Genomic DNA, 24,060 nt, shown 5'->3' on the forward strand with positions numbered 1-24,060 from the left:
GTGAGTCAGCAATGCCGCACCTGATTATCAACGGAGGGCAAAATGATGGGAGCATTGCCGGCCCAGGGCATGTTGGGAATGACTAAACCTGAAGAGGCTCTTTTGAGAATACAGAAGAACTGATTCCTCAAGAGCCTGTGGAAAGACTCACAAGAAGTTCTTATTCCCCAGATCAAGCAGATGAGGTGTGTATCAGAATAGAAGACATCAGGGTGGCCTATTGCCAGGGCTTGTTGCCTGCAGAGCCAGGGGGTTCCTCCTGATCTCTACCTTAGTTCCACCTGTTTTACCCCCTTTCATTAATTCTTCAGTTGAGTGACATGAGAGTAGGGACCTGCTTTTGTTTATGGCAATATCAACAGTACCTAGATCCATGGGTGATTTTTTTTTTTTTTTGAGATGGAGTTTCGCTCTTGTTGCTCAGGCTGGAGTGCAATTGCGCAATCTCAGCTCACCGCAACCTCTGCCTCCTGGGTTCAAGCAATCCTCCTGCCTCAGCCTCCCGAGTAGCTGGGATTACAGGCATGTGCCACTAAGACTGGCCAATTTTGTATTTTTAGTAGAGTCAGGGTTTCTCCATGTTGGTCAGGCTGGCCTCAAGCTCCTGACCTCAGGTGATCCGCCCGCCTCAGCCTCTCAAAGTGCTGGGACTACAGGTGTGAGCCACTGCACCTGGCGATTTTTTTTTTTTTTTTTTAAATAATTAACAGCCAGTGCAGAACAGGTCAGAATAGACTCTGGCTGAGGAACTGAGTAGGGTCCAAGTGGGTAGAGCCCTGGATTTGTGTTCTAGTCTTGGTTTGTGGCTAATATGCTATGTGACCTTGAGCAAATCACTTGACCTCGCTGGGCCACAGTTTTCTCGCCTATGGAAAGGGAGAATTTAGACTAGACGTTGTAATCAGATGCCTACAGGGTCAGGCAATTAAATGAGTGAGCTCAATAGAGTGAGTTTGTCCTGGCTGTAATGTGTAGACTCCCTCTAAATGGGCAACTGTTACCAGGTAGAACTACTGGTAGAGCATCCAGAGCACTTGACTCTTTAAGAGATGCTGAGAATCTGGATGTTTATGTGAGATCTCCTGATATTTAAAATACTGTATGGGTAAAAACTGGCTAAGTCAGTTTTAGTCTTGATCTAGATAATCCAGAAGCACCCTCCCAGCTTGAGTTTTCTGATTCCAAAATATATGTCTTCTAAAGAAGGTCCTTAAGACATCCCCTTAGTCATGGGAATTTCAGCTGGTGCAAAAGTGAGTTCCTGTGTGTGGGCTCATACTTGTATGCCATTGGGGTTTTGACTCCCCTCAAATGACACTGTCCCAATGGCCTTATCCCTCATCCCTCTCATACACCTGCAGTGGAGCTTGTTTGGTCCCCAGAGCCCAGCCCTGGGCCAGATGGAAGATGCTGTTTGTCTAGTGAGCTCATCAGCGGTAAACAGCTAGCTGTGCTGATGAGCTTGCCCTTCCCCCAGTGAAGGGAAGAGTGGCCACAGGGCAGTGGTTGAGACAGAGGCTGGCTGAGTCAGGCCTTGGGGCCTTGCTGGCTTCCCAGGCCTTTGCTGGCTACAGTCCAAAGCTAAATTGGGGCTTGGAATCATGCCTACATTATTATCAATCTGGGGCTCTTCAACACACTTGTATGAGTATGCTAGGGCTACCATAACAATGTACCTCAGAGTGGGTGGCTTAAACAACAGAAATTTTTTGTTTCATAGTTCTGGAGTTTAAAAGTCCAAAATCAAGGTCTGAGGGATGTGAAAAAAAGCTCTATTCCAGGTATCTCTCCTTGGCTTGCAGCTAGCTGTCTTCTCTTTGTGTCTCTTCATACCACCTTCCCTCTGTGGGTATCTGCCTCTGTGTTCAAATCTCTTCCTTTTACAAGGACACCATTCACATTGGATTCAGGCTCACCCTTATAACCACATTTTAACTTGATTACCTCCATAAGGATCCTGTCTCCCAATAAGGTTACATTCTGACATCTGGCTGGTAGTAGTGGTTGGGGGTGGGGGGGTAGTCAAGACTTCAAAATACAAATTTTTTTTCTATGTGGGTGACAATTCAACTAATTGCACCACTCCTCCACAGTTTCTCACTCATTACTTTAAACACCAAAACCTAAGTGACCTGCTCATGCCCCATTTCACCTACGACAGCTCAGTGGTTGAGGGTGGGGGATTTTTAAAAGTCTCATTTAGTGTTGCATAGCCTCCTGCAAACCTGTCCTCTAGACAGATGAGGAAGGTGAGGGAAATCTCATCAAGCACCTGTTAGGGTACATACAGGACTTGAATTTCAGGTAATAACAAGGAATGCCTTCTTGTTCTCTGACACACTGTTTATATGGTACTTTTAATCTTTACGCCAATAATAATTGCAAGTACATAAAAAGCACTTGATAAGTGCTAAATACTGTTGCAAGCAGTTTACATGTAGTTATTGAATCCCCACAGTACCCTGAGGTAGGTACTATTACTGACCTCTTTCTACAGATAAGACACCAGGGCCTAAAAAGCTTAAGAAACTTTCCCAAGTCTGTAGTAACTGATGGAGTTGGGGTCTAAACCCCAATAGTTGGCTCCAGAGGCTATGTTTTTAATCATTACACGATAGTGATCAGAGGAAGCAGGAACTCCAGCCTGGGCAACATAGTGAGACCCTGTCTCTACAAGAAAAAAAAAAAAAAAAAGAAATCAGCCGGGCATGGTGGCCCATGCCTGTAGTTCCAGTTACTTGGGAGGGTGAGGTGGGAGAATCGCTTGAGCCCAGGAGGTTGAGCTATGATTGTGCCACTGCATTCTAGCCTGGGTGGCAGAGCCAGACCCTGCCTTAAAAAAAAAAAAAAAAAAAAAAAAAAGGAACTGAACTGGGTGCCAGTGCCTGTAATCCCAGCACTTTGGGAGGCTAAGGCGGATCCCTTGAGCCCAAGTGTTGGAGACCAGCCTGTGTAACACAGCAAGACTCCATCTCAAAAAAAAAAAAAAAAAAAAAAAGAGAAAGAGAAAAAAGCAAACAACAACAACAACAAAAAAGAAGGCAGGAATTATTATTCTCATTGAAGAGATGAGGAAACTGAAACCAAGAAGCTAAGTACCTTACCCAGAGTCACACGGGTAAGAGGCAGAGTAAAGGTAGAATTCTAGTCCTGGAAGCATATGGCTTCCCCCAGACAGGACCAAGAGTTCTGGTTCTCTTCTTCATGTACAACTCCACTTACACAGGCCCACGAGTGGTAGGGCCAACCCAGAATCTCAAAACCCTTATTTGTGCTTAACTGTCTGCATACTGCAGGGTAATTACGCGGCGTGAAGGAGGGAGGCACCCTCTCGACTTAGATCTGAACTCCCAGTCACTTCCAGTTCCCAGGACCACCAGCCCTGAGGCGTAAGGCTAGGCTGAATGTGGGACTTTCTTAGCCTGAGTTAGAAGCGGGGGAGTAGGGTGGGACAGAGGGCGGGCGCCGCTGGGCCGGGCCGTCCAGAAACGCGGAGTGTCATATTTCTTGCAACTCGCCAATCCCGAATGCCGGGGGGCGTGGCCACACCTGGGAGGCGTGGCCGGGCAGAGGCCAGGGCTGCGGCGTCCTGGGGCGAGGCGCTGACGTGAGCTCGGCGCACCTGGGCCGGGCAGGTAAGGGCTGGTGCGGGACGGGGAGAGGAACCCGCAGTCCCTACTTGGGTAGAGCCAGGCGCCCCTTGGCTGAGACGTCGAGGAGCGTGGTAGCGACGGGTAATCTTCGCTGCGGACTTGGTTCGGAGGGACGTCAGCTTCTGGTGGACAGATTGAGCAAAGGTGGGGACGCCAACTTCTGGGGACCAGCTTGAGGGAGGGGAGGCTCCCCCGTGGGTGGGGTAGGACCCGTCGCCGGAGTTTGTGGGGGGTGAGAGAACTTGCGCGGGGGCATCTGTGTGTTTAGGTGCGTACACACTGGGGCTGGGTGCCTGTCGCCCTCTTCCAGATAGCTTTGGGGCGGCCTCAGTTCTGTAGCGCTAGGCCCCTCTCGAATCTACACTTGTGCCTACTCTCCCTACCCCCACCGCCGAAGCGGAGGGAACTGCTCTCGGTCCCCAACAACCCCACTATCTGGTAGATCTAAAGCACCGCGCCCCCTTCATTCTTACCAACTTGCGCTGGCCCCTGTGTGCCAGAGAGAGGACTTCCCAGGTCCGCAGGCCCTTGGTCCTAGTGGGCGTTTTGAGAAACTGGTGTGAGGGTGGCCAGGAGCTTTGGAGCATTGGCGGTTTGTTTTCCCTCCTGAGTCTGTTTGGCACAGTTAGGCCCTTCGCCCTGGGCCTGGGAGACACCCTTGGATTTCCAAGGAGCGGAGCTAGGTGTTGGGGAGGGTGGGGCTGGGGTGTGGTTGCTTTGGGGGTGGGCCCTCTTTGCCCGAAGGGGCTGGAGGGTTGTGTGGAGAATGGGGAAAGTCTCCCAGGCCTGACTTGGAAAGGAGGCCTGAGGTGCCACTCTTTACAGGCAGCCTGCTTTGTGGTAAAGGGGTCACCCTGTCGCTACCTGTTCTCTTGGTGGATGTCAAGAGTGGAAGTGAGGGAAAGGAGACGGATAGGGTGAGGAAGGTGCTTGGGTGGGATTGGTGAAAGCTGGTGTTGACCCAGGAGTGTGGTTTAGGATGAGACGTGTATGACGTATGACAGTGGCACTCAATACTTTGTAACTCCCATTTGTCATCCCCCAACTTCCATCCAGCAGGGGGGAAGGGTGTAGACATTTTGACTAGACGCCCGGAGTTTACCCCTAAGCAGGGCTAAACTAAACAGGGAAACCTGAGGAACGGAACTTAGAGGATGGCATTTCACTTCCTTCAGGAGAAAGGGAAGAACTGGGACTGCTAAGACTTGTCTGCAAGAAATGGCTTGTGTTTTAACCAGAGCAAAACCACTGATGGCCAAATCTCGGCTTTGGTGTGGCAGTGCCCCTGGAAACTAGTCTGGGGAGGGGCTATGGAAGTGGCAGTGAGGGTGTTTATGGAGGACCTGCTCCCTAGAATAGGCGTATGGGAGAGGACAGTTAGTGCCCTGAGGAGGCTGAAAGTGTCCCTCCTCTATGCTCAGCGTGAGGGGAATACATAGGTTAGCATCATTGTCCTTTGGCTGGTTAAATACCTGTTAGAGACATAGGCCTTGCATTTTGCTGTGATGGCAGCTAGAGATACCAAGATGAGTTCAACAAGGCTAAGGTGGTTCTGCAGGCATTGGGATTTGGGTGGTAAGAGTGTTTAGAAAGAGAACTCTGATTTAGGTGTGTTTGAGAGTGGATGTTATGCAGTCTCTACCTCAGTCACTTTATTGGCCCTCTGTGCTGCTGGAATCTTTGCTGATGTTTTTAGTTTACTTTCTTGGTGCCTAGAAGATGAGAGGGACATAGAAGACAGGGTGCAGTGACAAGGTTTGGTACAGAACACTCTGACTTAGGAGATAAAGCATCTCAGTTAGCCCAGATGTAAAATGGGGATAGTAATACCACGTTCAGGTTCACGAGGATGAAACCAGACATGTTAGGTAAAGGTTCATGTAAAAATTGTAAAGCCTACACAGATACAAAGGATTGTTGTTACCATCCTTCATAAGCAATGTCTTACTGTCTTGAGGTTAAAAAAATATTACTTGTAGTTTTTAAAATTATAAGTTGAAGCATATCATTGTAGGAAAATATGAATCATGTATAACATATATAGGAGAATGTAAAAAGCATCCATAATTCCATCACCATTACAATTCCAATAACCATTACAAATATTTTGTTGCATTGTTGTATTTATTTCCTTTTTTCAGTTCTGTGTGTATGTGCACATGTACACAAGTATGTGCTATGTTATAAGATGGAGATAGTGCTACACAGTATACTGTGTTTCCGCCTGCCCCCACAACTTCATATTGTAAATATTTCCTTGAGTATAATAAAAATTCTGATGCCTGTTGTTAATGGCTACTTGGTATTGCAGCCTGTGGTTGTGACGTAATGAACCATTTCCGTCTCGGTCATTTGGGTTTTCAATTTTTCCATCTCTGCCTGTTTTTAGAGTTATAGTTACTGGGTGGTGGGTGGGGGAGATCTTGGCTGACTTTCAGAAGGTGGAGAGGGTTTACAGTGAGAGAGGCAGGGCATGGGCTTGGAGGAGGGCAGGCTGGGGCTCCTTCCATGGGGCTGAGGCAAGGCTGCTCATGTGTAGTTCCATCTTAGGAGAACACTGAGAACCCAGTGCTCTAGATCTTAATCACTGATCTCTATGGGTAGCTGCTTCTCCTTTCCCATCATCAGGCGCAGCTCCTGGTCTTGGCCTGATTGCCTTAATTTTTTCATGATGGGCTTTGGATCAACTACAATAAGCCCTTTTGGACTTTTCTTCAAGTCCACTATTGGTCAAGAGTTGGATTTTAATGTCTGACAGGCCCAAACACAGCACTTACCAGTATTGCAATGGAAATTCTCAAAAGCTCTTTACTAGATTGACTGGATGGTGCCTATTTCTCTATCCTCTTTTTCCTTCTCTTGCTCCGTCCCCCTTTTAGTAGTGATAGGACTGGGGAGCAGAAGGTAGAACTAGCCCTTGAGAGAATATGCATTCCCTCCTCCTTATAAGGTGTAAATGCACTCCATGGTTTGATGGTTTCACATGCTGCCCTACAAAACACCGCAATTCAAGGCCAACTACGTGGGGGCACTTGAACACTGCATGCCAACCTCACCTACCCACTGTGCTCCCAGGGGGAAGGTTTCAGTTGCAGGACTTGGTAATTGGGTCAGAAAGCTCAGGTGAGAGCAGGTCTTGCCTTGCTCTTAAAGTGCCAGATGCTGAGTTAGGTTTGGGTTTTTCACATTTGTTGGGAGTCTGGCTGGGGAGAGAAGTGGTGTTATGGGCCACCCCATCAGCTAAGCTCTTCTATGTTGGAGCCTTCAGCTGACCCTTTTAACCTCTTTTCTTTCTCACCTGGCACAGTTTATTCCCATATTTAGCTTCTTTGCTGTAAGGTTGTTTGGTTTCGGAACTGTGATCTAGGTAGGGATCTTTCTGGGTATGAAGGTGACCTATTTATCTTTCACTCCTCCTCAGGCCATTTTGGGGCTTGAGAAGTTCCAATGTGGAGATTCTCAAGAAGGAACATAGAGCTTTAGTGTTTAGTAACTAACACGGTGCTTGGCACACAGTAGCTGATGAACAAATATTTGTTGAATGAGTGTTCTTTTTCCAGGCATCTCATTCTCATCTTAAGTAAAAACAAAATAAGAACACCAAAAAATCCAACAGAACATCTCAGATAAACAATTCTCCAGTGACTCTTTTTTCATCAGTCACCTAATCTGAGAAGGCTTTTATTTTCTGCCGTGAGTGCCAGCTGCTCTTGAATGTTATCTGCCATGCCCATGTATTTTTACGAGAATCAATTGCAGACTTTACCCAGGCTGGCTCCTGCAACCAATCCGTTCACTCCAGGCTTCATTGGGAGATAAACAGACCCAAGGGAGGAGGCTGTCCTAGCCATGCAAAGCTTGTCTCATGACTGTTTTTGGTACTCTAAGTACTCTTAGTACTTTAGTATTTGGTTATTCTAGGACTTCTGAGCTTTACCAGAACTCATTTGCAGAGACATATTCTCAGAACCTTTGTCGCCAATGTTCCCAAGCCTTCTCCCAGACACTAGATTGTTGTATGGATAACCAGCTGAGACCCCCCTTTTCTCCATACAGAACCTTTGAGTGGTCAAGGGAAAGACAAGCCGACTCTTCAGATCCCTGCGAACACACTGCCTGCTCTTCCATGTAAGTGAAGACTCTGGAGTCCAGGATCTACCCCTCACCTACTTCTCCCTCATCATGGTGCTGTCATTTCTTTCTAAAATATTCCCATTCACCTTTAGTTGTCTTGTTTAAAAAGAGAACATGCTTCAGCTTCTCACTTATATAGTTGTTGCTGTTTCCATAACTTTTTTCTTCCCTCTCCTGAGATGAGATTGAAAAGAACAATTTCCCTTCTCTTCCAAAGTCCTTGGTGCTTCAGGAAGGACTGTGTTCCAGCAGGATGACATCATCTTTTTATTTTTCTGCTTCAGGATTTAAATAGAAGAAATGTGATCTACTTGCATGATAAGTCTGATTTGGCTAAAGCATGAAGTATAAATGGCTTTGGAATCAGAATAAAAAGGACCTTTTAACCTCTTTTCTTTCCCACCTGGCACAGTTTATTCCCATATTTAGTTTCTTTGCTGTAATCTAGTGAAACTGTAGCTCTAGTAGATGGGAACGGTGGCTGGGAAGGGTTCCCAGTGGCTGGCCTAATTCTTCTGCTCTTCCCATTTCTCCCTCTGATCCCCCAGATCATGGCCCTCCACCCCCGCAGAGTCCGACTGAAGCCCTGGCTGGTGGCCCAGGTGGATAGTGGCCTCTACCCTGGGCTCATCTGGCTACACAGGGACTCTAAACGCTTCCAGATTCCCTGGAAACATGCCACCCGGCATAGCCCTCAACAAGAAGAGGAAAATACCATTTTTAAGGTAAAGGACTTCTTCTACCATCAGACCTTTCTGGATTTTTTTTTTTTTTTTTTGGCCTGGGGAATATACTAGATCTAAAACTCTGGTGAAACAGAGAGAATGCTTATGATAGGGGTGCCCAAACTCTGCAGGCATGGTAATTCCTCTTTTGGAGGCATATCTGCAATGGTTGAAGCCCTTTGTTCTTTCCCACTGGTTGAAGGTACTCAATCACATCCCAAAGGATACCAGCTGGGGTTGGCCAAAACTCTCATTAGTGATTGTAGTGATGTGTTTGTTTCAAAAGCTAGCAAGGGTCAGCAGTTGACTCTTCCTCCTCAATCACTCAGAGCTCTTGCTATGCAGAGAGGTGCTTGGGCCTGGCAATGGATACTCAGACCAGGACAGAACTGTCAGGTGTTAGCAGGCACACAGTATAGCCTATGTGGTTGGTATAGAGGACTCTCAGCAAGTTTTTCTTTCTTTTTCTTTTTTTGTGGGATATGGTCTTGCTCTGTCAACCAGTCTGGAGTGCAAGTGGCATGATCATAGCTCACTGCAGCCCTGACCTTCTAGGCTCAAGCGATTCTCCCACCTCAACCTCCCACGTAGCTGGAACTATAAGCACACACCGCCATGCCTGGCTAATTTTTGTATTTTTTCTGCAGAGACAGGGTTTCACCATGTTGCCCAGGCTGGTCTTGAACTCTTGGGGTCAAGTGATCCTCCCTGCTTAGCCTCCCAGAGTGTTCAGATTACAGGCATGAGCCACTGCACCTGGCAAGCTTTTCTTTTGAGTTAAAATATTTTGCCCCATCTATAACTGCTGCTTAAAAATTAAAGGTGATTTAATTATAAGTTGTAATTTTATGAATGTTTTCAAAAATAAGAAATAGCACTGATATGACAGTCATTTTATTTAACTGAAAACAAGATTTAATCACATAACATTTTACAAAATTTAAGTGAAACCAAAGCTTGACTTAAGACAGAAGTAGGTGGACAGGCTTGTTGTGGGAAAGGTTTTCACATAGTTTGAAACACTGGAGGCTGTGCCTCTGCTCCAGACCAGCTTCTTTCTTGGTCACTTCCATCTCATGAGTAGCTTTAGTTCCTGCATCCCAAAACATTGAGAAGTTAGTTTGTTTGCCCTTTTCTTCTTTGAGTATAAGCTAGAAGTCACCAGTGAAATACAGTCTCTACTGTGGGCCTCTCAAGATTCATGCCTTGGGTCCTTGCTGAAATTGGGTTTGGAAAGGGCAGAAAATGTGAGTGCAGGGTTCAAAAGAAAGCCATCCTTGGGATGTTTCCCACCCAACTCAGTTATGTCAGGTGTAGAGAGGACAGGCAGAGAGAAAATTGTCCTGAAGGTACTTAGAAGGTAAATGACTGCTCTTAATTTAGATTTTAAATAACAATATAAAAGTTGACAAGGTTAGTACCTATAAACCAGCACCAATTATTGGAGTTGGCATTGAGAAGGGCGCAGGCCCATCTTGGCCCAGTTGGCCTCTTGTGGCCATGGTCTGAAACTGGATTTGCTGTTCAAATGTCTGACAGTGGCTGGCCCTGGGGAAGAGGCTATTTCCTGAAAGCCCTACTCATGAGAGTGATGCTTTGGGCTTGCATGCTTGGGGCTTGAGGAAAATTGGGCTGTGGGGAGGTGACTTTGTTTTAGTTATATCTGTGCATCTGTTTGCAGAGTGCAGAGGGAGGGTGCTTTCACAGATACCAAGCTCTGATGGCCTTTAGCAGAATATACAGGTGGGCACTAACATTAAATGAGTGTCTGTGTCCATTATCTCTTTTAATTCTCATGACAACCCTGTAAGGGAGGTATTACCTTCATGCTGTTGATGCAGAAGCTAAGTCTTAGAGGGATTGAATAACTTGCCAAAATCACACACCCAGTAAGTAGTGGGGGCAGGATTTGAACCCTTGACTTTCTGTCTCCATTCCAACCCCCATTATACTGCCCTTTCTGATCAAGAATTGGAAGAACTAGCCTCAAATTCTACTACCATCAGCTGCATGTGTAGCCCTGAGCAAGTTAACCTCTCTGGGCTTCAGCTCCTCTTTGGTAAAATGGGGATGAAAGTAGTCTTGCCTGTGAGAATCAAGTGAAATAAAGTATGGAAACGGATTTGTAAAGCGCTATAAAAATGCAGAGATTATTTCTTCTTTAGGAAGAGAAATAAGGACCTGCACAGTGATCAGAATCTCTTTCTAGCAACACTCAGAATGGGTTTGAACAAGTGATGTTTATAAATCACAATGATTGCCACATGGTTCCACCTAGGCTCTCCTTTCTTGTTTTGCTTTGTTTTTGTTGTTGTTGTTGTTGTTGTTTTTTGAGACAGAGTCTTGCTCTGTCACCCAGACTGGAGTGCAGTGGCACGATCTCAGCTCACTGCAACCTCCACCTCCTGGGTTCAAGTGATTCTCCTGCCTCAGCCTCCCAAGTAGCTGGGATTACAGGTGTGCACCACCATGCCCAGGTAATTTTTGTATTTTTAGTAGAGATGGGGTTTCACCATGTTGGCCAGGATGGTCTCAATCTCTTGACCTCATGATCCACCGACCTCATCCTCCCAAAGTGCTGGGATTACAGGCGTGAGCCAACGGGCCTGGCCTCCTTTCTTGATTATAAAGTTCCAGTCTTAAAGGATATGGCTCTTCACTGCATCAGCCTTGGGTGCCCAGTGCAATCTGGGTGGGTCCTGGGACACCTGCTGTGTGGTGAGCAGGAAGGCTGGGGCTGTGGTTCTGGGTTGGTCTGGCTGCTCTCCACGGAGAAGCAGGGCTTTAGGGAACCACAGAAATGTGCAGACCTCTGCCAAAGTCTTCATAGCCCAAGTCAGCTGGGTGGGGCCAGACTTAGCGTGGGCACACAGAGGATCAAACAAACGGAAGGGAAAATGTGGGGAGGCAGCAGCCAGGTATTGCCAGGTAACTGGAGATAGGCCTTCCAGATACCAGTGACCAGTGAAATTGAAATCTCCTGTAGGGGGTTGGATAGAATGGAGCAGCAGTTAGGCCCCCTAGTGTCTGCCCAGCCACCTGGGGCAGCACAGTGTTGCCAAACTTCTTCATTCCGTACCACAAATCCAATGGAGGGACCGGAATCTGAGAAGATGGTAAGAGGAAGTGATCCGAATTGGAGGAGGAGGATTTAGATTAGCTTTTGAGGGAACTTCCTCATGACTGTGAGGTTCTTTAGGGGGTGACTGAAAGAGATCAGAGCTCTTGAAGGATGGGGCAGAAAAATTCAATTTCAGCTTGAGGCAGAAGCCTATGATCAGAATCAGGAAGGGATTGGGTTTGGACAAGTCAAATAACCTGTTAGCTTGAGAACATTGGTGTGTGCTTCCTGTCTTGAGTTCTCTGCTAATGGCACCTACTTTTTCGGCATCAGAACAAGTTGTACTCCTGCACAAAGAGATCAGAGAACTTGTTAGCAATGGGGGAGAGTGGCTATCCTATGAGCAGAAACAAGAATGCCTGTTAGAGCCGAAAGTAGGGCTAGGTGTCTACTCCCTGCTTTGCTCCTGAGCACTTTGGTCTATGACTTGAGCGGCTTAGATTTTTCATTTCCTCACTGGGAAGGCTAACTTCTTCTTGTCTGGGGAAAGTGCTGTGAGTTTCCATATTTGAAAACCAGAGAGAAGGAGTCAAAGTGGTTTTAGTCCATGCTGCCAGCCACTGGTGTGGTTGACAGCATGATGTTTCTAATGAAGTAGAAGTTTGAGAGGATAGGGAAAGGTAAGGAGTGTGGATTTTTTAGGACTTGAGGCCCTCAGGCAGTGGGACAAGCTGAACCCCCAGTGTGTTTCCTTCCCTCCTAAAGGTACTTGGTTTCTACAATTCTTCTTCTTCTTTTTTTTTTTTTTGAGATGGAGTTTTACTCTTGTTGCCCAGGCTGGAATGCAATGGCACAATCTTGGCTCATGGCAACCTCTCCCTCCCGGGTTCAAGTGATTCTCCTGCCTCAGCCTCCCAAGTAGCTGGGATTACAGGCATGCACCACCATACCTGGTTAATTTTATGTTTTTAGTGGAGACGGGATTTCTCCATGTTGGTCAAGCTGGTCTCGAACTCCTGGCCTCGTGATCCACCCGGCTTGGCCTCCCAAAGTGCTGCGATTACAGGAGTGAGCCACAATTCTTTATTTATGTATTAGATTGATACTGACGGGAAGGAACCCAGGAGGCCAAACTCTTCATATCCTCTGCCATGCCTCTTTGTCTTACCTATTGTCATATAAGCAACTCATGTCAAAAATGAATAAGCAAAGAAAAAAAGTTACTTGAAATTCTGCTATCCAGAGTTACCATCTGCACTTTGGTGCATATTTTCCCCAAACTTTATCTTCAGCGCTTCATTAGAACATTGTTGTCTTGATGAGTGCTGGTACCAATGCTTGCGATAAGGCTCCTCCTTTTAATATATTGTGTTTGCACATGGCTTTATTTCACTTAGGCACCTGTCTTGCCTGGTCCTAAGGGCAGTGTTTTCTGCTGCAGTCTCTGTAAATTGGGGTTGGGATGGTGGGGCAGTCATGCAAGAGTGTGTGTGTGTGTGTGTGTGTGTGTGTGTGTGTGTCTATGAGAAAGGGTAAGCACACGCTTTGCAGTGGCTCTGGGCAATGATAGGACTCACTGTGGTTTCTTGTTCTCAGGCCTGGGCTGTAGAGACAGGGAAGTACCAGGAAGGGGTGGATGACCCTGATCCAGCTAAATGGAAGGCCCAGCTGCGCTGTGCTCTCAATAAGAGCAGAGAATTCAACCTAATGTATGATGGCACCAAGGAGGTGCCCATGAACCCAGTGAAGATATATCAAGTGTGTGACATCCCTCAGCCCCAGGGCTCGATCATTAACCCAGGTGAGGCCCCAGGTGCTGGGGAGAAGGTGGGCAGTATGCCAGATGCTGGACTCTTAAGAGATTGTCAACTTGAAAACAGCCTGATTTACAAAGTTTAAGATGGATAAAGCAAGAAAGCCTTTCTCTGGGAAGGACATAGAAAACAAAAGACTCAAACTCAGCAAAATCTTGCTTAATTAGGGGTATGTTTTTTAGCCTAGTTACTTAAAACATTAGAAAGTGGAGGGGTATACAGTTCTACTGTAAAAGTAGCCTCTCTTGGGATTCAAGAGGCCAGGTAGTTTTGAAGGAGAAGGGATCAAAGCTTAGGTTTGCATTCTAAACCTGGCCCTTATCACTTTACTACTTGTAGGACTTGAATCAAGTCATTTTACCTCTTGTGAGCCTCAGTTTCTTCAACTCTAAAATATGGGATCTCAGCTTTCCTATTTACTTCAAAAGCTATTGTGAGAATCAATTAACATGACCTGTAAAAAAAAAAATTAACATGATCTGTAAAAAAATTTTTTTTAATTGACAAATAATAATTGTACATATTCATTGGGTATATAGTGATGTTTTGGTACATACAATAGTGACAAGATCAGGGTAATAAGTTCTTTATACATATTGGGTGAGTGATCGTTTAATTCATAGGATACTTTGAATAAGAGAATATCTCCTAATCCCTCCAATTAACTCCGTACTTAACAAGTACTAACAGCCAGATAATTTAGATACATGCTCCAGTGAATCCAGGGAGGTCCTTCCATGAGAGAAGTGTTGATTCTCACTCTTTTTAGCTAGGACATTGAGGGTGTGTACTGAACCTGAGGAGCCTCTGGGATAGCAGTCCCTAGCTTGAATGATGGGTCAGCTGCAGGGATGGCAGTGCAACCTGAATGGCTCACTTGTGAGCTTGTGTATCTTGGGTAGGATCCACAGGGTCTGCTCCCTGGGATGAGAAGGATAATGATGTGGATGAAGAAGATGAGGAAGATGAGCTGGATCAGTCGCAGCACCATGTTCCCATCCAGGACACCTTCCCCTTCCTGAACATCAATGGTGAGTGGGTATGATGGGTGGTACAGAGACATACGGAGGATGTAAGGAGTTTTGACCTTGGAACTGTCAATACATTGGCCACCACTGCCCTGAAAGCAGGATCGGTCCAGGCTGCTGGACTGTTAGCAAGTGGGAGTCAGAGGTGAGGAACTCCCTGCTGTCTCAGTTATCCCAGTAGAGTTGGGTGGGTTCCAGGCAATAGAACATCTTCGGAAGCTTATGTGCTAATTCAAAGAAATAAAAAATTTGAATTCATTCTTAACCCAACATACAAATATATCATCAGTTATACATTTTGCCAATTTCCTTCAGGCCAAGTGCAGTGTCAGTGTTACGAGTTACGGGCAAACTCTTCTAATATTTCTCTTGGTATAAATTCTGTGTCACTTCCTTAACAAGGACCACTCTGCTTAGGCTGTATCACAGGAAACTTGTGATGTTTGTAGCTGATAATTCTAGGCTCTGATAGGATTTATCTGCAACAGACTTTCCTTTTGTGGGCTTTTGAATCCAGCTTCCCAGGAAAATTGAGTTGGGAGCTTGAGAATCCACTGTGTGACAGAGCAGGTACTGAATCTCCCACTGCATTTTCTGAGGATACTTGAACACATGTTGAATTACTCTTCTGCAGCATCTTTACTTGATTTGTCCACTGAAATGCTCCTACTCAAATGACTTGCGGATATCCAGCCAACCAGTTTTTCATTGTCTTTTTAGTACCACCTGGCTGCAATGGGTCAAAATGAGATAACTTGTGCCACCTATAAAACTTAGGATATCAAGATTATTTATTTAGGATTTTCAGGTACCCTACTGTAGGTGATGCCCCTACCTTTCAGAATCAGGAAATGACACTTGTCTATCCACTGGCCCTCCTTCATTTATCCTTCCACTTATATATTTGCAATCAAGTGTGGGTAAAGAGAAGTTTCATAGAGATCTTCCAGGTCAATATTGCCATATGTTTAACGTCACTAATCGTTAGAGAAATGCAAATCAAAACCACAATGAAATACCATCTCACACCAGTCAGAATGGCTGTTACCGAAAAGTCAAAAAATAACAGATGCTGATGAGTTTATGGAGAAAAGGGAACACATATCCTGCTGGTGGGAATGTAAATTAGTCCAGTCACTGTGGAAAGCAGTTTGGTGATTTCTCAAAGAACTTGAAACAGAATCACCATTTGGCCCAGCAATCCCATTATTGGATATATACCCAAAAGAATATAAATTGTTCTACCATAAGGACACATGTACACGTATGTTCATTGCAGCACTTATTCACAATAGCAAAGGCATGGAATCAAATTAAATGCCCATCAATGGTGGACTGGATAAAGAAAACGTGGTACATATATACCATGGAATACTATGCAGCCATAAAAAAGAATAAGATCGTGTCTTTTGCCGCAACATGGATGTAGCTGGAGGGCATTATCTTAAGTGAACTAAAACACAGGAACAGAAGACCAAATACTACTTGTTCCCCCTCATAAGGGGGAGCTAAACATTGAGTACACATGGACACAAAGAAGGGAACAATAGACACTGGGGCCTCCTTGAGGACGGAGGGTGGGAGGAGGATGAGGATTAAAAAACTACCTATTGGGTACTACACTTATTAACTGGTGACTAAATAATCTCTATACCAAACCCCGGGACATGTAATTCACCTATTTAACAAACCTGCACACGCATTCCTGAAACTAAAACACAAGTAAAAACAAACAAAGCATTGCCACATGTTATATTCTCACTTAGTGAAATTGAACATCTAGAAATGTGGGATCCTTTCCCAAATGTCTGGCTGACTCATTCTGTTATTCTCACCCCCTAAAAGGATGCAGTTTATTTCCAGGATCCTGATTTCCTATTTCTGTTGCTATTTTATTAAAGCTAGCATTTGTGTGTCCTTATGTTTTGAGCTGCCTTTAATCCTTTTTTGGAAAGTTGTAGAATAGATATGAAAAACAAAAAAGTAAAATGAGAATGTAAATTTAACCAGACTTATACACAAAGGGTCAAAGAAACATTAACCTTTGTGATTTCAGAGCTGTTGGGCCAGAGGATGAAGAATTGTTGAAGAATAGATGCCTAAGAGGTGAGGCTAGGAGGAGAAATCTGTAGACTTTGGAGCAAGTCACCTTTGACAGTAGCAGGGAAATACTCTTTTTTTTTTTTTAAAAAAAACCTTCAATTGGATCCTTTTGAATAAATAATACTTTCACATGGTTGACATTCATAATGGTACAAAAAGGTAAATACGTGGAAAGGTTTTCCTTCTATCCTGTCCCTGAACCTTCATTTCTTTCCCTGGAGGAGTCAGATCCTTCTAGGTTCTTGAGTATCCTTTCAGACATTTTATGCATGTAAAAGTATTTGTTTGTTTTTAAAGGAATTTCTATGCATTAACACTTCCTTGAAGCTAATCAGCTAATTCAGTTGAGTTCATTTTATGGAAGACAACCAACCTCTATTTAATTGCTTGGGGCAAATTTTACAGTATGGAATCTCTTACTCCTTATAATTTAACCTCCAGAGAAAACTCACTTGTCTAAGTTAATTTTCAGCAAACAAAGGGTTTTAAAACTATGAATTTGTGGGAGAAATAATATGATTAGGAAGCAGGAGCAGGGGAACCTTATTTCTTATTGTGTTAGTTATGGGAATCACTGATGGGCTGGAAGATCACACTGGGTCAGGGTTCAGTATTTAGTTCTTGTCTACTGACCTTGTGAGTTCTCAGAGCATCAGCAAGTGATGTGCATTGTCTGCTCACCATATGCTTTTGTTCTAGGTTCTCCCATGGCGCCAGCCAGTGTGGGCAATTGCAGTGTGGGCAACTGCAGCCCTGAGGCAGTGTGGCCCAAAACTGAACCCCTGGAGATGGAAGTACCCCAGACACCTATACAGCCCTTCTATAGCTCTCCAGAACTGTGGATCAGCTCTCTCCCAAGTAAGTGAGACCTTATCTTTCTTGCTGGGCCTTCTGCTCCTATTACAGACTCTTTCCTGTCCTGCTTTCTGACTTAATTTCTTTGCCATGCATTGAAAAACTACCTGTCTCAGAGGCACCTTCTATTTCTGTTTCCTGGCTAGCCCATGAGTCACCAGGGAAGAAGTAAAGAAACACTGCCCCAGCTGGGTGTGGTGGCTTACACCTCTAATCCTAGGCTGAGGTGGGAGGAGTGCTTGAGGCCAGGAGTTTGAGACTAGCCTGGGCAACATAGTGAGACTCTAAAATTATCTGGGCATGGCAGTGCATGCCTGTGGTCCCTGTTACTTGGGAGGATGAGGTAGGAGGATCACTGGAAGGCAGAAAGTCGAGGCTGCAGTGAGTGCTGATCAAGCCATTGCACTCCAATCTGGGTGACAGAATGAGACATGGTCTCAAAAAAAAAAAAAAAAGAAAAGAAAAAGAAAAGAAACATTGGCTGATACTTACTTGCCCATAGGGACGCTCTGATTGGTTACAGCTCCAGCTCCAGGTTATTCAGGTCTTAGGTGGGTAGGAGGCCCAGGTTTATCAGTCAGGCAGGGGGATTTAGTGACAAGGTTAGTTGTGGAACAGGGAGGTTAATGGCCATGGATTTGGTAGAGGAGGCTCTTGGATTTTGAGAGGCTTTAGGACCTACAGAAAAAACCTCTTTCTGAATTTGGTACGAATTTATCTCAATGAAGAATCAATGTCATTGCCTGGGTCTCCCTTTCACACTATACATGGTAGGCATGTGAGTGCTATTAATACAATTTTGTCCAAGAGGCTAATTAGCTTTGATAAGGGCTATTGGGTTCAATGGAGATTTGCTGAGTAAAAATTAACTTTGATGTGAACTGTGTCCTTTCATGGTATATTATTAGAACAGATCCCCAGTGTGTGTGCTCACATGTCATTTTCAGAAAAATTGTTTGGTATTGCTTCTTGTTCCTCAAGTTTCTTTAAACAATAAGCTAAAAATGATACACAAACCAGATACCTTAGTTTTTAGTTCCTTCCAATGACCACTGGTGTGAAGACTCAGTCAGTATAGCGTGGGGATACCAGGACCACTTTACTTGATGAAATTGTAGCCCTTGGGGTGTGGTGATTGAACAGAAATAGTTGAGATGGACCTTGAACTGTTTGCTTTCAGGCAGCCTTTTGAGTGAATATTCCAGGGATATGTTGATGTCTCCCTTTATTGCAGGAAGGATAACTATGGCAGTGGCCTTCCTGAATGCTGGTTGAAAGGTGGCTTGATCTTAATGGACTTGCATGAGTCACAGGGATGAACAGGCAGAGCAGTGAAGCAGGACTCTCACTGTCATCTCTAACCTTGCAGTGACTGACCTGGACATCAAGTTTCAGTACCGTGGGAAGGAGTACGGGCAGACCATGACCGTGAGCAACCCCCAGGGCTGCCGACTCTTCTATGGGGACCTGGGTCCCATGCCTGACCAGGAGGAGCTCTTTGGTCCTGTCAGCCTGGAGCAGGTCAAATTCCCAGGTCCTGAGCATATTACCAATGAGAAGCAGAAGCTCTTCACTAGCAAGCTGCTGGACGTCATGGACAGAGGACTGATCCTGGAGGTCAGCGGTCACGCCATTTATGCCATCAGGCTGTGCCAGTGCAAGGTGTACTGGTCTGGGCCATGTGCCCCATCACTTGTTGCTCCCAACCTGATTGAGAGACAAAAGAAGGTCAAGCTATTTTGTCTGGAAACATTCCTTAGCGGTAAGTCATTTCTTAGAAGGTTGATGGTGGGAATCATTCTCTGGAAGTACATTCCTTCCACCATGACTGCCTTTCACCTCCCTGCTTTCCTGGCATGGCAAAGATCTTTAAAAATTTCTTCTGGAGGAGGTCAAGGGAGAACAGAACTTTGGCTCTAAAAATTGGAGGTGACCTCGGCAACAAAGAAGGGAGTTTCACTCCAAAGATATGTACTTGGAAGTCATTTTTAAGTTGGTTGTGGCTCCTTCAATGGCAGAAGAAGGAGACAGCCCTGTCATTACATCTCAAATGTTACCAGCTTGTCTTTAACTTTGGAAGGTAATCCTGCTTGTCATATTCAGAATAGCACATGTTCTTTTGGGAATTATCTGAGTGGTGAATTCAAGCAGGCAGTTTTGGGGAAAGCACTGAGATGTGAATTTTTTACAATGTGGTTTGGACCGCAAGTTGTGATCAATGATGTCCAAGAGAACCCTCTGTAATTTGTACTGTTCAATATATTTGTGCTATTCAGTATGGTTGTCACAAGCCATATGTGGCTATTGAGCATGTAAATATGACTAATGTGACCCAGGAACTATTTAATTAATTTAAAATTAGTGAGTGCTTGTGGCTAGTGGCTATTGTAATGGACAGCATAAAAGATGGTATTTGTTGAGTGCATGTGGAATAACCCGGTATACCAAACTTGCTCTTCCACTTTCTGCAGATCTCATTGCCCACCAGAAAGGACAGATAGAAAAGCAGCCACCGTTTGAGATCTACTTATGCTTTGGGGAAGAATGGCCAGATGGGAAACCCTTGGAAAGGAAACTCATCTTGGTTCAGGTGAGAAGATAAGGCTGTGTCAGGTGAGAAGATAAGGCTGTGTCAACAACTCTTCTCCTTTTTGCCAATGCTTTAGGCCCCAGGTCTGGGTTGAGCCTTCATCAAGCATCCATCAGCCCATGTAGGTTTCAGTCTCATCAGATGGGGTAACAGACTCAGGTTTGTGCAGTAGGACCATGCTGGAAAAGGCAGGGTCCTTAAAATGGGTGACTGATTTAGAGGAGATCTTGTCTTTCATTCTCTTACTAACCTTAGAGTCTTGCTGAAACCTCACAGATATGACCCTTTCCAGCTTTTCTTCACACACACACACACACACACACACACACACACACAATGTAAATTGCACTTTTTTTTTTTTTGGAGACACGGTCTTGCTGTGTCACCCAGGCTGGAGTGCAGTGGCATCATCTCAGCCCACTGTGGCCTCAACCTCCCAGGTTCAAGTGATCCTCCCACCTCAGCCTCCCAAGTAGCTGTGACTACAGGCACAGGCCACCATGCCTGGCATAATTTTATTTTTAGCAGAGATGAGGTCTCACTATGTTGCCCCTGCTGGTCTTGAAATCGTAGGCTTAAGTGATCCTCCTGCCTCAGCCTCCCCAAATTCTGGGATTATGGGTATAAGCCACCACACCTGGCCCTTTCCAGCTTTTCTTAGAAAAACCTTTTGAGTTACTTTTAGGAATATAAATTTATTCTAGGAAGTGGCAGCAAGGCCAGTTGGGCTTTGCCCCTGGAGTTGTGTAGCAAGGCAAGCAATAGATGATATTTTGTTAAAAGTCTTGCAAAGTAAGCAGTCATTTATTTAGGCATGTAGCCTAATGTTACATCTAGGTTCTTTACCTTCATTTGAACCAACTTCCAGAGTGAGCTTTGGCAGGAGGATGGTCCAGAGAGATGAAGGCATATCCTTTATTTAGACATTAGAATGGGGGGCTTCCTCAGGGCCTCTTTGGTCTGCCCTTCAATCTTGGGGCCATTGTGCTATTTAAAAATACCTTTTCCTGAGAGGATACACCTATGTTCTGTGTCTTGAACAGGTCATTCCAGTAGTAGCTCGGATGATCTACGAGATGTTTTCTGGTGATTTCACACGATCCTTTGATAGTGGCAGTGTCCGCCTGCAGATCTCAACCCCAGACATCAAAGATAACATCGTTGCTCAGCTGAAGCAGCTGTACCGCATCCTTCAAACCCAGGAGAGCTGGCAGCCCATGCAGCCCACCCCCAACATGCAACTCCCCCCTGCCCTGCCTCCTCAATAATCGTGAATGCCATCTTCTTCCTTTCCTTTTTTATAATATTGTATATATGGATTTTTTTATTGTTTAGATTTAACCAGCTTTTAAATCTCTCTTTTCTCTAACAGTGTTAGAAGTCTGTGATTCTCCAAGTATGCCTAGATTTAAAGCTGATTTAATTTATGGAAAAATCACCCTTCAGACTTTGCTTTTCTTTTTCAAATCTCCTAATGGTAGTATGATGTAGCACAGTAGAAGGAGATTTGGCCTGGGAGTTTGGACACCAAGGTTCTAGCTGCAGCTTTGCTGCCAATGTGACCTTGAACAAGTCCTTTAACCTCTGGGCTTCAGATTTATTGCTTATAAAGTGAAGAGATTGGAATGATGCCTGAAATTGTATACAGCTTTAAAACGGACTCGATGACCTTCTTCTACTTGTACAAGGCTAAACTGCCTGGAACAGAATCCTTCTGCGTTGTTCTTGTACCACATTTTTCCTTGGTTTTGTTAAAGTTTCCTCAAGCACTGATTTGTCCAGGATCAAGCTCTGTTTGACCTGTTCTGCTAGTATAGTAAGCTGGCTCCCTGATGGGGGAAGTGAGAGGGAGAGGAGCTGGCTGGCTGGTTGCTTAGAAACCATGCTTGATATCTAAATAGAAATGGGTGCCAAAGTCTGAAAGTCACCCAGCCTGCGGAGAGAAAGCTCACAAATTTGGCTTCTAAAGGGAAGCTGTTGACACAGAAAGCCTAGGGATTCTGTGGAAGAATAGGTTGTCAGGCATTTACCATATTACCACTCAAATACCAGTGTGTGTGTTTAGGGGTTGGGGGAGGGGGGTAGATGATAGTATGTGACTCAGGTGGTAGCTTTAAGAGGAAAGAGCTCTATTTTTCTTATTTTCTTCTCTGAGCTAGACTGAGCTGGGGATCTAAGATATACTTCTCTGACTACAAAAGGGACAGTATAATTTAGATTTTTTGCAGTTGAAAGATATTGGTTGTTGGGTGTGTTAAGGCAGGGATGAAGAAGGGCTGGGCAGTACTCTTCTGGAAAGGCTCACATAGCACGAACCTGCTTGTCTCCCTTACTAGTGGAGGTATCTGAGTGTGAACAGTGAAGGTAAAGAATGGTATAGAACAATGCAGGTCTATCTGTCACAAACTGATCTTATCTGGAAACATCTGCTGAGTCTCTAACCATTTTGGCTTTCTCTTCTTTTTTGAGACAGAGTCTTGCTTTGTTGCCAGGCTACAGCGCAGTGGGAAATCACCACTTACTGCAGCTTTAAGCTCCTGGGCTCAAGCAATCATCCTGCCCCAGCCTCCTGAGTAGTTGGGACAACAGTCGTGCACTATGATGCTTGGCTAATTTTTTTTTGTAGAGATGAGGTCTTGCTATGTTGCCCATGCCGGTCTTGAACTCCTGGGCTCAAGCAATCTGGGACCTAAATGGCAAATAAGATGGTAATCTGTGGTTGCAAGCCCCAGTCCTCTTGAATAGTGACGCCTTTCTGTCTGTGTCGGGACGTAGTAAGGAAGCCCATGTCTAGTCTGGTACCTTTAAACCAGGCCATCTCCTACTTTTCAAAATGACTCAAAAGTTGTGCTAGCCTTATTTTAAAAACTAAAAGTTCATAATCAGTGGTGACACGAGGACTTATTTATTTAAAGTTCTTAAGCTTTGGTTTTAGAGTTTCTAAGAGACCTGGTGGAATTTACTATTATGAAAAGCATTACCTATGCTATTACGAAAAGCATGACAAGATTAAGAAATCTGGCTAAAGGTCAGGTGCCCAGCTTTGAGGAAACAGTTGGGCTTTTAGGGACCAGGAAGTGTTAATGGCACAGAAACTTTACATTTTTTGGGTCATTTTGTTGAGCAGGTGAAGTGAGGGATTTGGTCTTGATATTTGGCTGCCCCATCTCTATGTGGGAGCTCAAAGTTAAAAATAACCCACTGTAGGTAAATTAGAAGGGTAGCTTTTGAATCTGGGCCAGTCTGTATCCCTTCTGTGAAATGCTAACAGCCAGGCTATCTGTAGCCTGGGTGGGAGCCCAGATAATGTGAGCTGGTAAAGGGTATTGGAAAAGTGCCAAGAAATATCAAGCTTTTGGTTTGTAACCACTGTGAAAAGTTTATGAACATGTCAGAGAAATGGATGAGTGATTTGTGAGGTCCTCACTAGATACCCCAGTTTCTTCCTTGTTTTGGCTCCTTTTCAGAATGCTGGGAGAGTGCTGGATAGATTTAGGTTTCCTTTCTTTTTTTAGGGCCTCAGTCTGCTATCTCCTTTGGTGGCCACCACCACTTACTCCCTTGATATCTTCTACTCCCTTGCCTTCATCATGCTTAAGACTGAGAAGGGAGTTAGATTTTGTCACTAGCTCTTCTTTTTCCTCACTGTCTACCCCACCAAACAAGATTAGTTCAAGTTAAAAAGAACCTACTGGAGGTAAACTGGGAGGGCAAGTGTTGGATCTGGGCTGGTCCCTTTCCCATATAATTAGGTCCCTGGTTATATGTTCCCATAGCACCCCATAGTTCCTCTTTCAGAATAATCATTTCCCTTGTAATGCTCAGCATCTGTATCCTGCTTGACTGCAAACTTGCTGAAGGTAGGGATTGTTTGTCTTGGACTTCGCTGCCAGTCCTTAGAACAGTGTCTGGGACACAGTGTGTTCTCAAATATTTGTTGCTAGAATAAATGAATGAACTAAATCAGTCTTTTAGGGATTTATTGTTAACCACCATGGGAAAATTAAATAAATGCGGGAAAGGAAAACATTCTAAAATTAGAAGACTACTTTCTACACTCAGCTTCTGACTCCCTCTGAGCTAAGAACCAGACAGTG

At 44.8% G+C, this 24,060-nt stretch overlaps 1 protein-coding gene across 2 annotated transcripts; it reads left to right on the forward strand.

Moving 5' to 3' along the window:
* Positions 1-3,569: 3,569 nt before the first annotated feature.
* On the forward strand, positions 3,570-23,444 carry IRF6 (interferon regulatory factor 6). 2 transcript variants are annotated; one of them, XM_011975819.1, is made up of 9 exons: positions 3,570-3,797; positions 7,710-7,781; positions 8,336-8,512; positions 13,170-13,374; positions 14,290-14,418; positions 17,218-17,376; positions 18,743-19,135; positions 19,845-19,963; positions 21,007-23,444. In XM_011975819.1, the coding sequence occupies exons 3-9, from the start codon at positions 8,339-8,341 to the stop codon at positions 21,229-21,231; spliced, it is 1,404 nt and encodes a 467-aa protein (XP_011831209.1). In that variant the 5' UTR covers positions 3,570-3,797; positions 7,710-7,781; positions 8,336-8,338; the 3' UTR covers positions 21,232-23,444. The 2 variants fall into 2 exon arrangements, with proteins under 2 accessions (XP_011831209.1, XP_011831210.1); XM_011975820.1 differs by lacking the exons at positions 7,710-7,781; positions 8,336-8,512 and having other exon boundaries at positions 3,624-3,797.
* The last annotated feature ends 616 nt before the right edge of the window (positions 23,445-24,060 follow it).

This window comes from Mandrillus leucophaeus, unplaced genomic scaffold (assembly GCF_000951045.1).
Source record: "Mandrillus leucophaeus isolate KB7577 unplaced genomic scaffold, Mleu.le_1.0 Scaffold159, whole genome shotgun sequence".
NCBI lineage: Eukaryota > Metazoa > Chordata > Mammalia > Primates > Cercopithecidae > Mandrillus > Mandrillus leucophaeus.

Bases quoted from the DNA above. Each gene is read 5' to 3' on its own strand.
- IRF6 (XM_011975819.1), top strand. From the start codon at position 8,339: ATGGCCCTCCACCCCCGCAGAGTCCGACTGAAGCCCTGGCTGGTGGCC. The intron at 13,375-14,289 runs GTGAGGCCCCAG...TATCTTGGGTAG, and splicing joins GGGCTCGATCATTAACCCAG to GATCCACAGGGTCTGCTCCC. The intron at 19,136-19,844 runs GTAAGTCATTTC...CACTTTCTGCAG, and splicing joins TCTGGAAACATTCCTTAGCG to ATCTCATTGCCCACCAGAAA.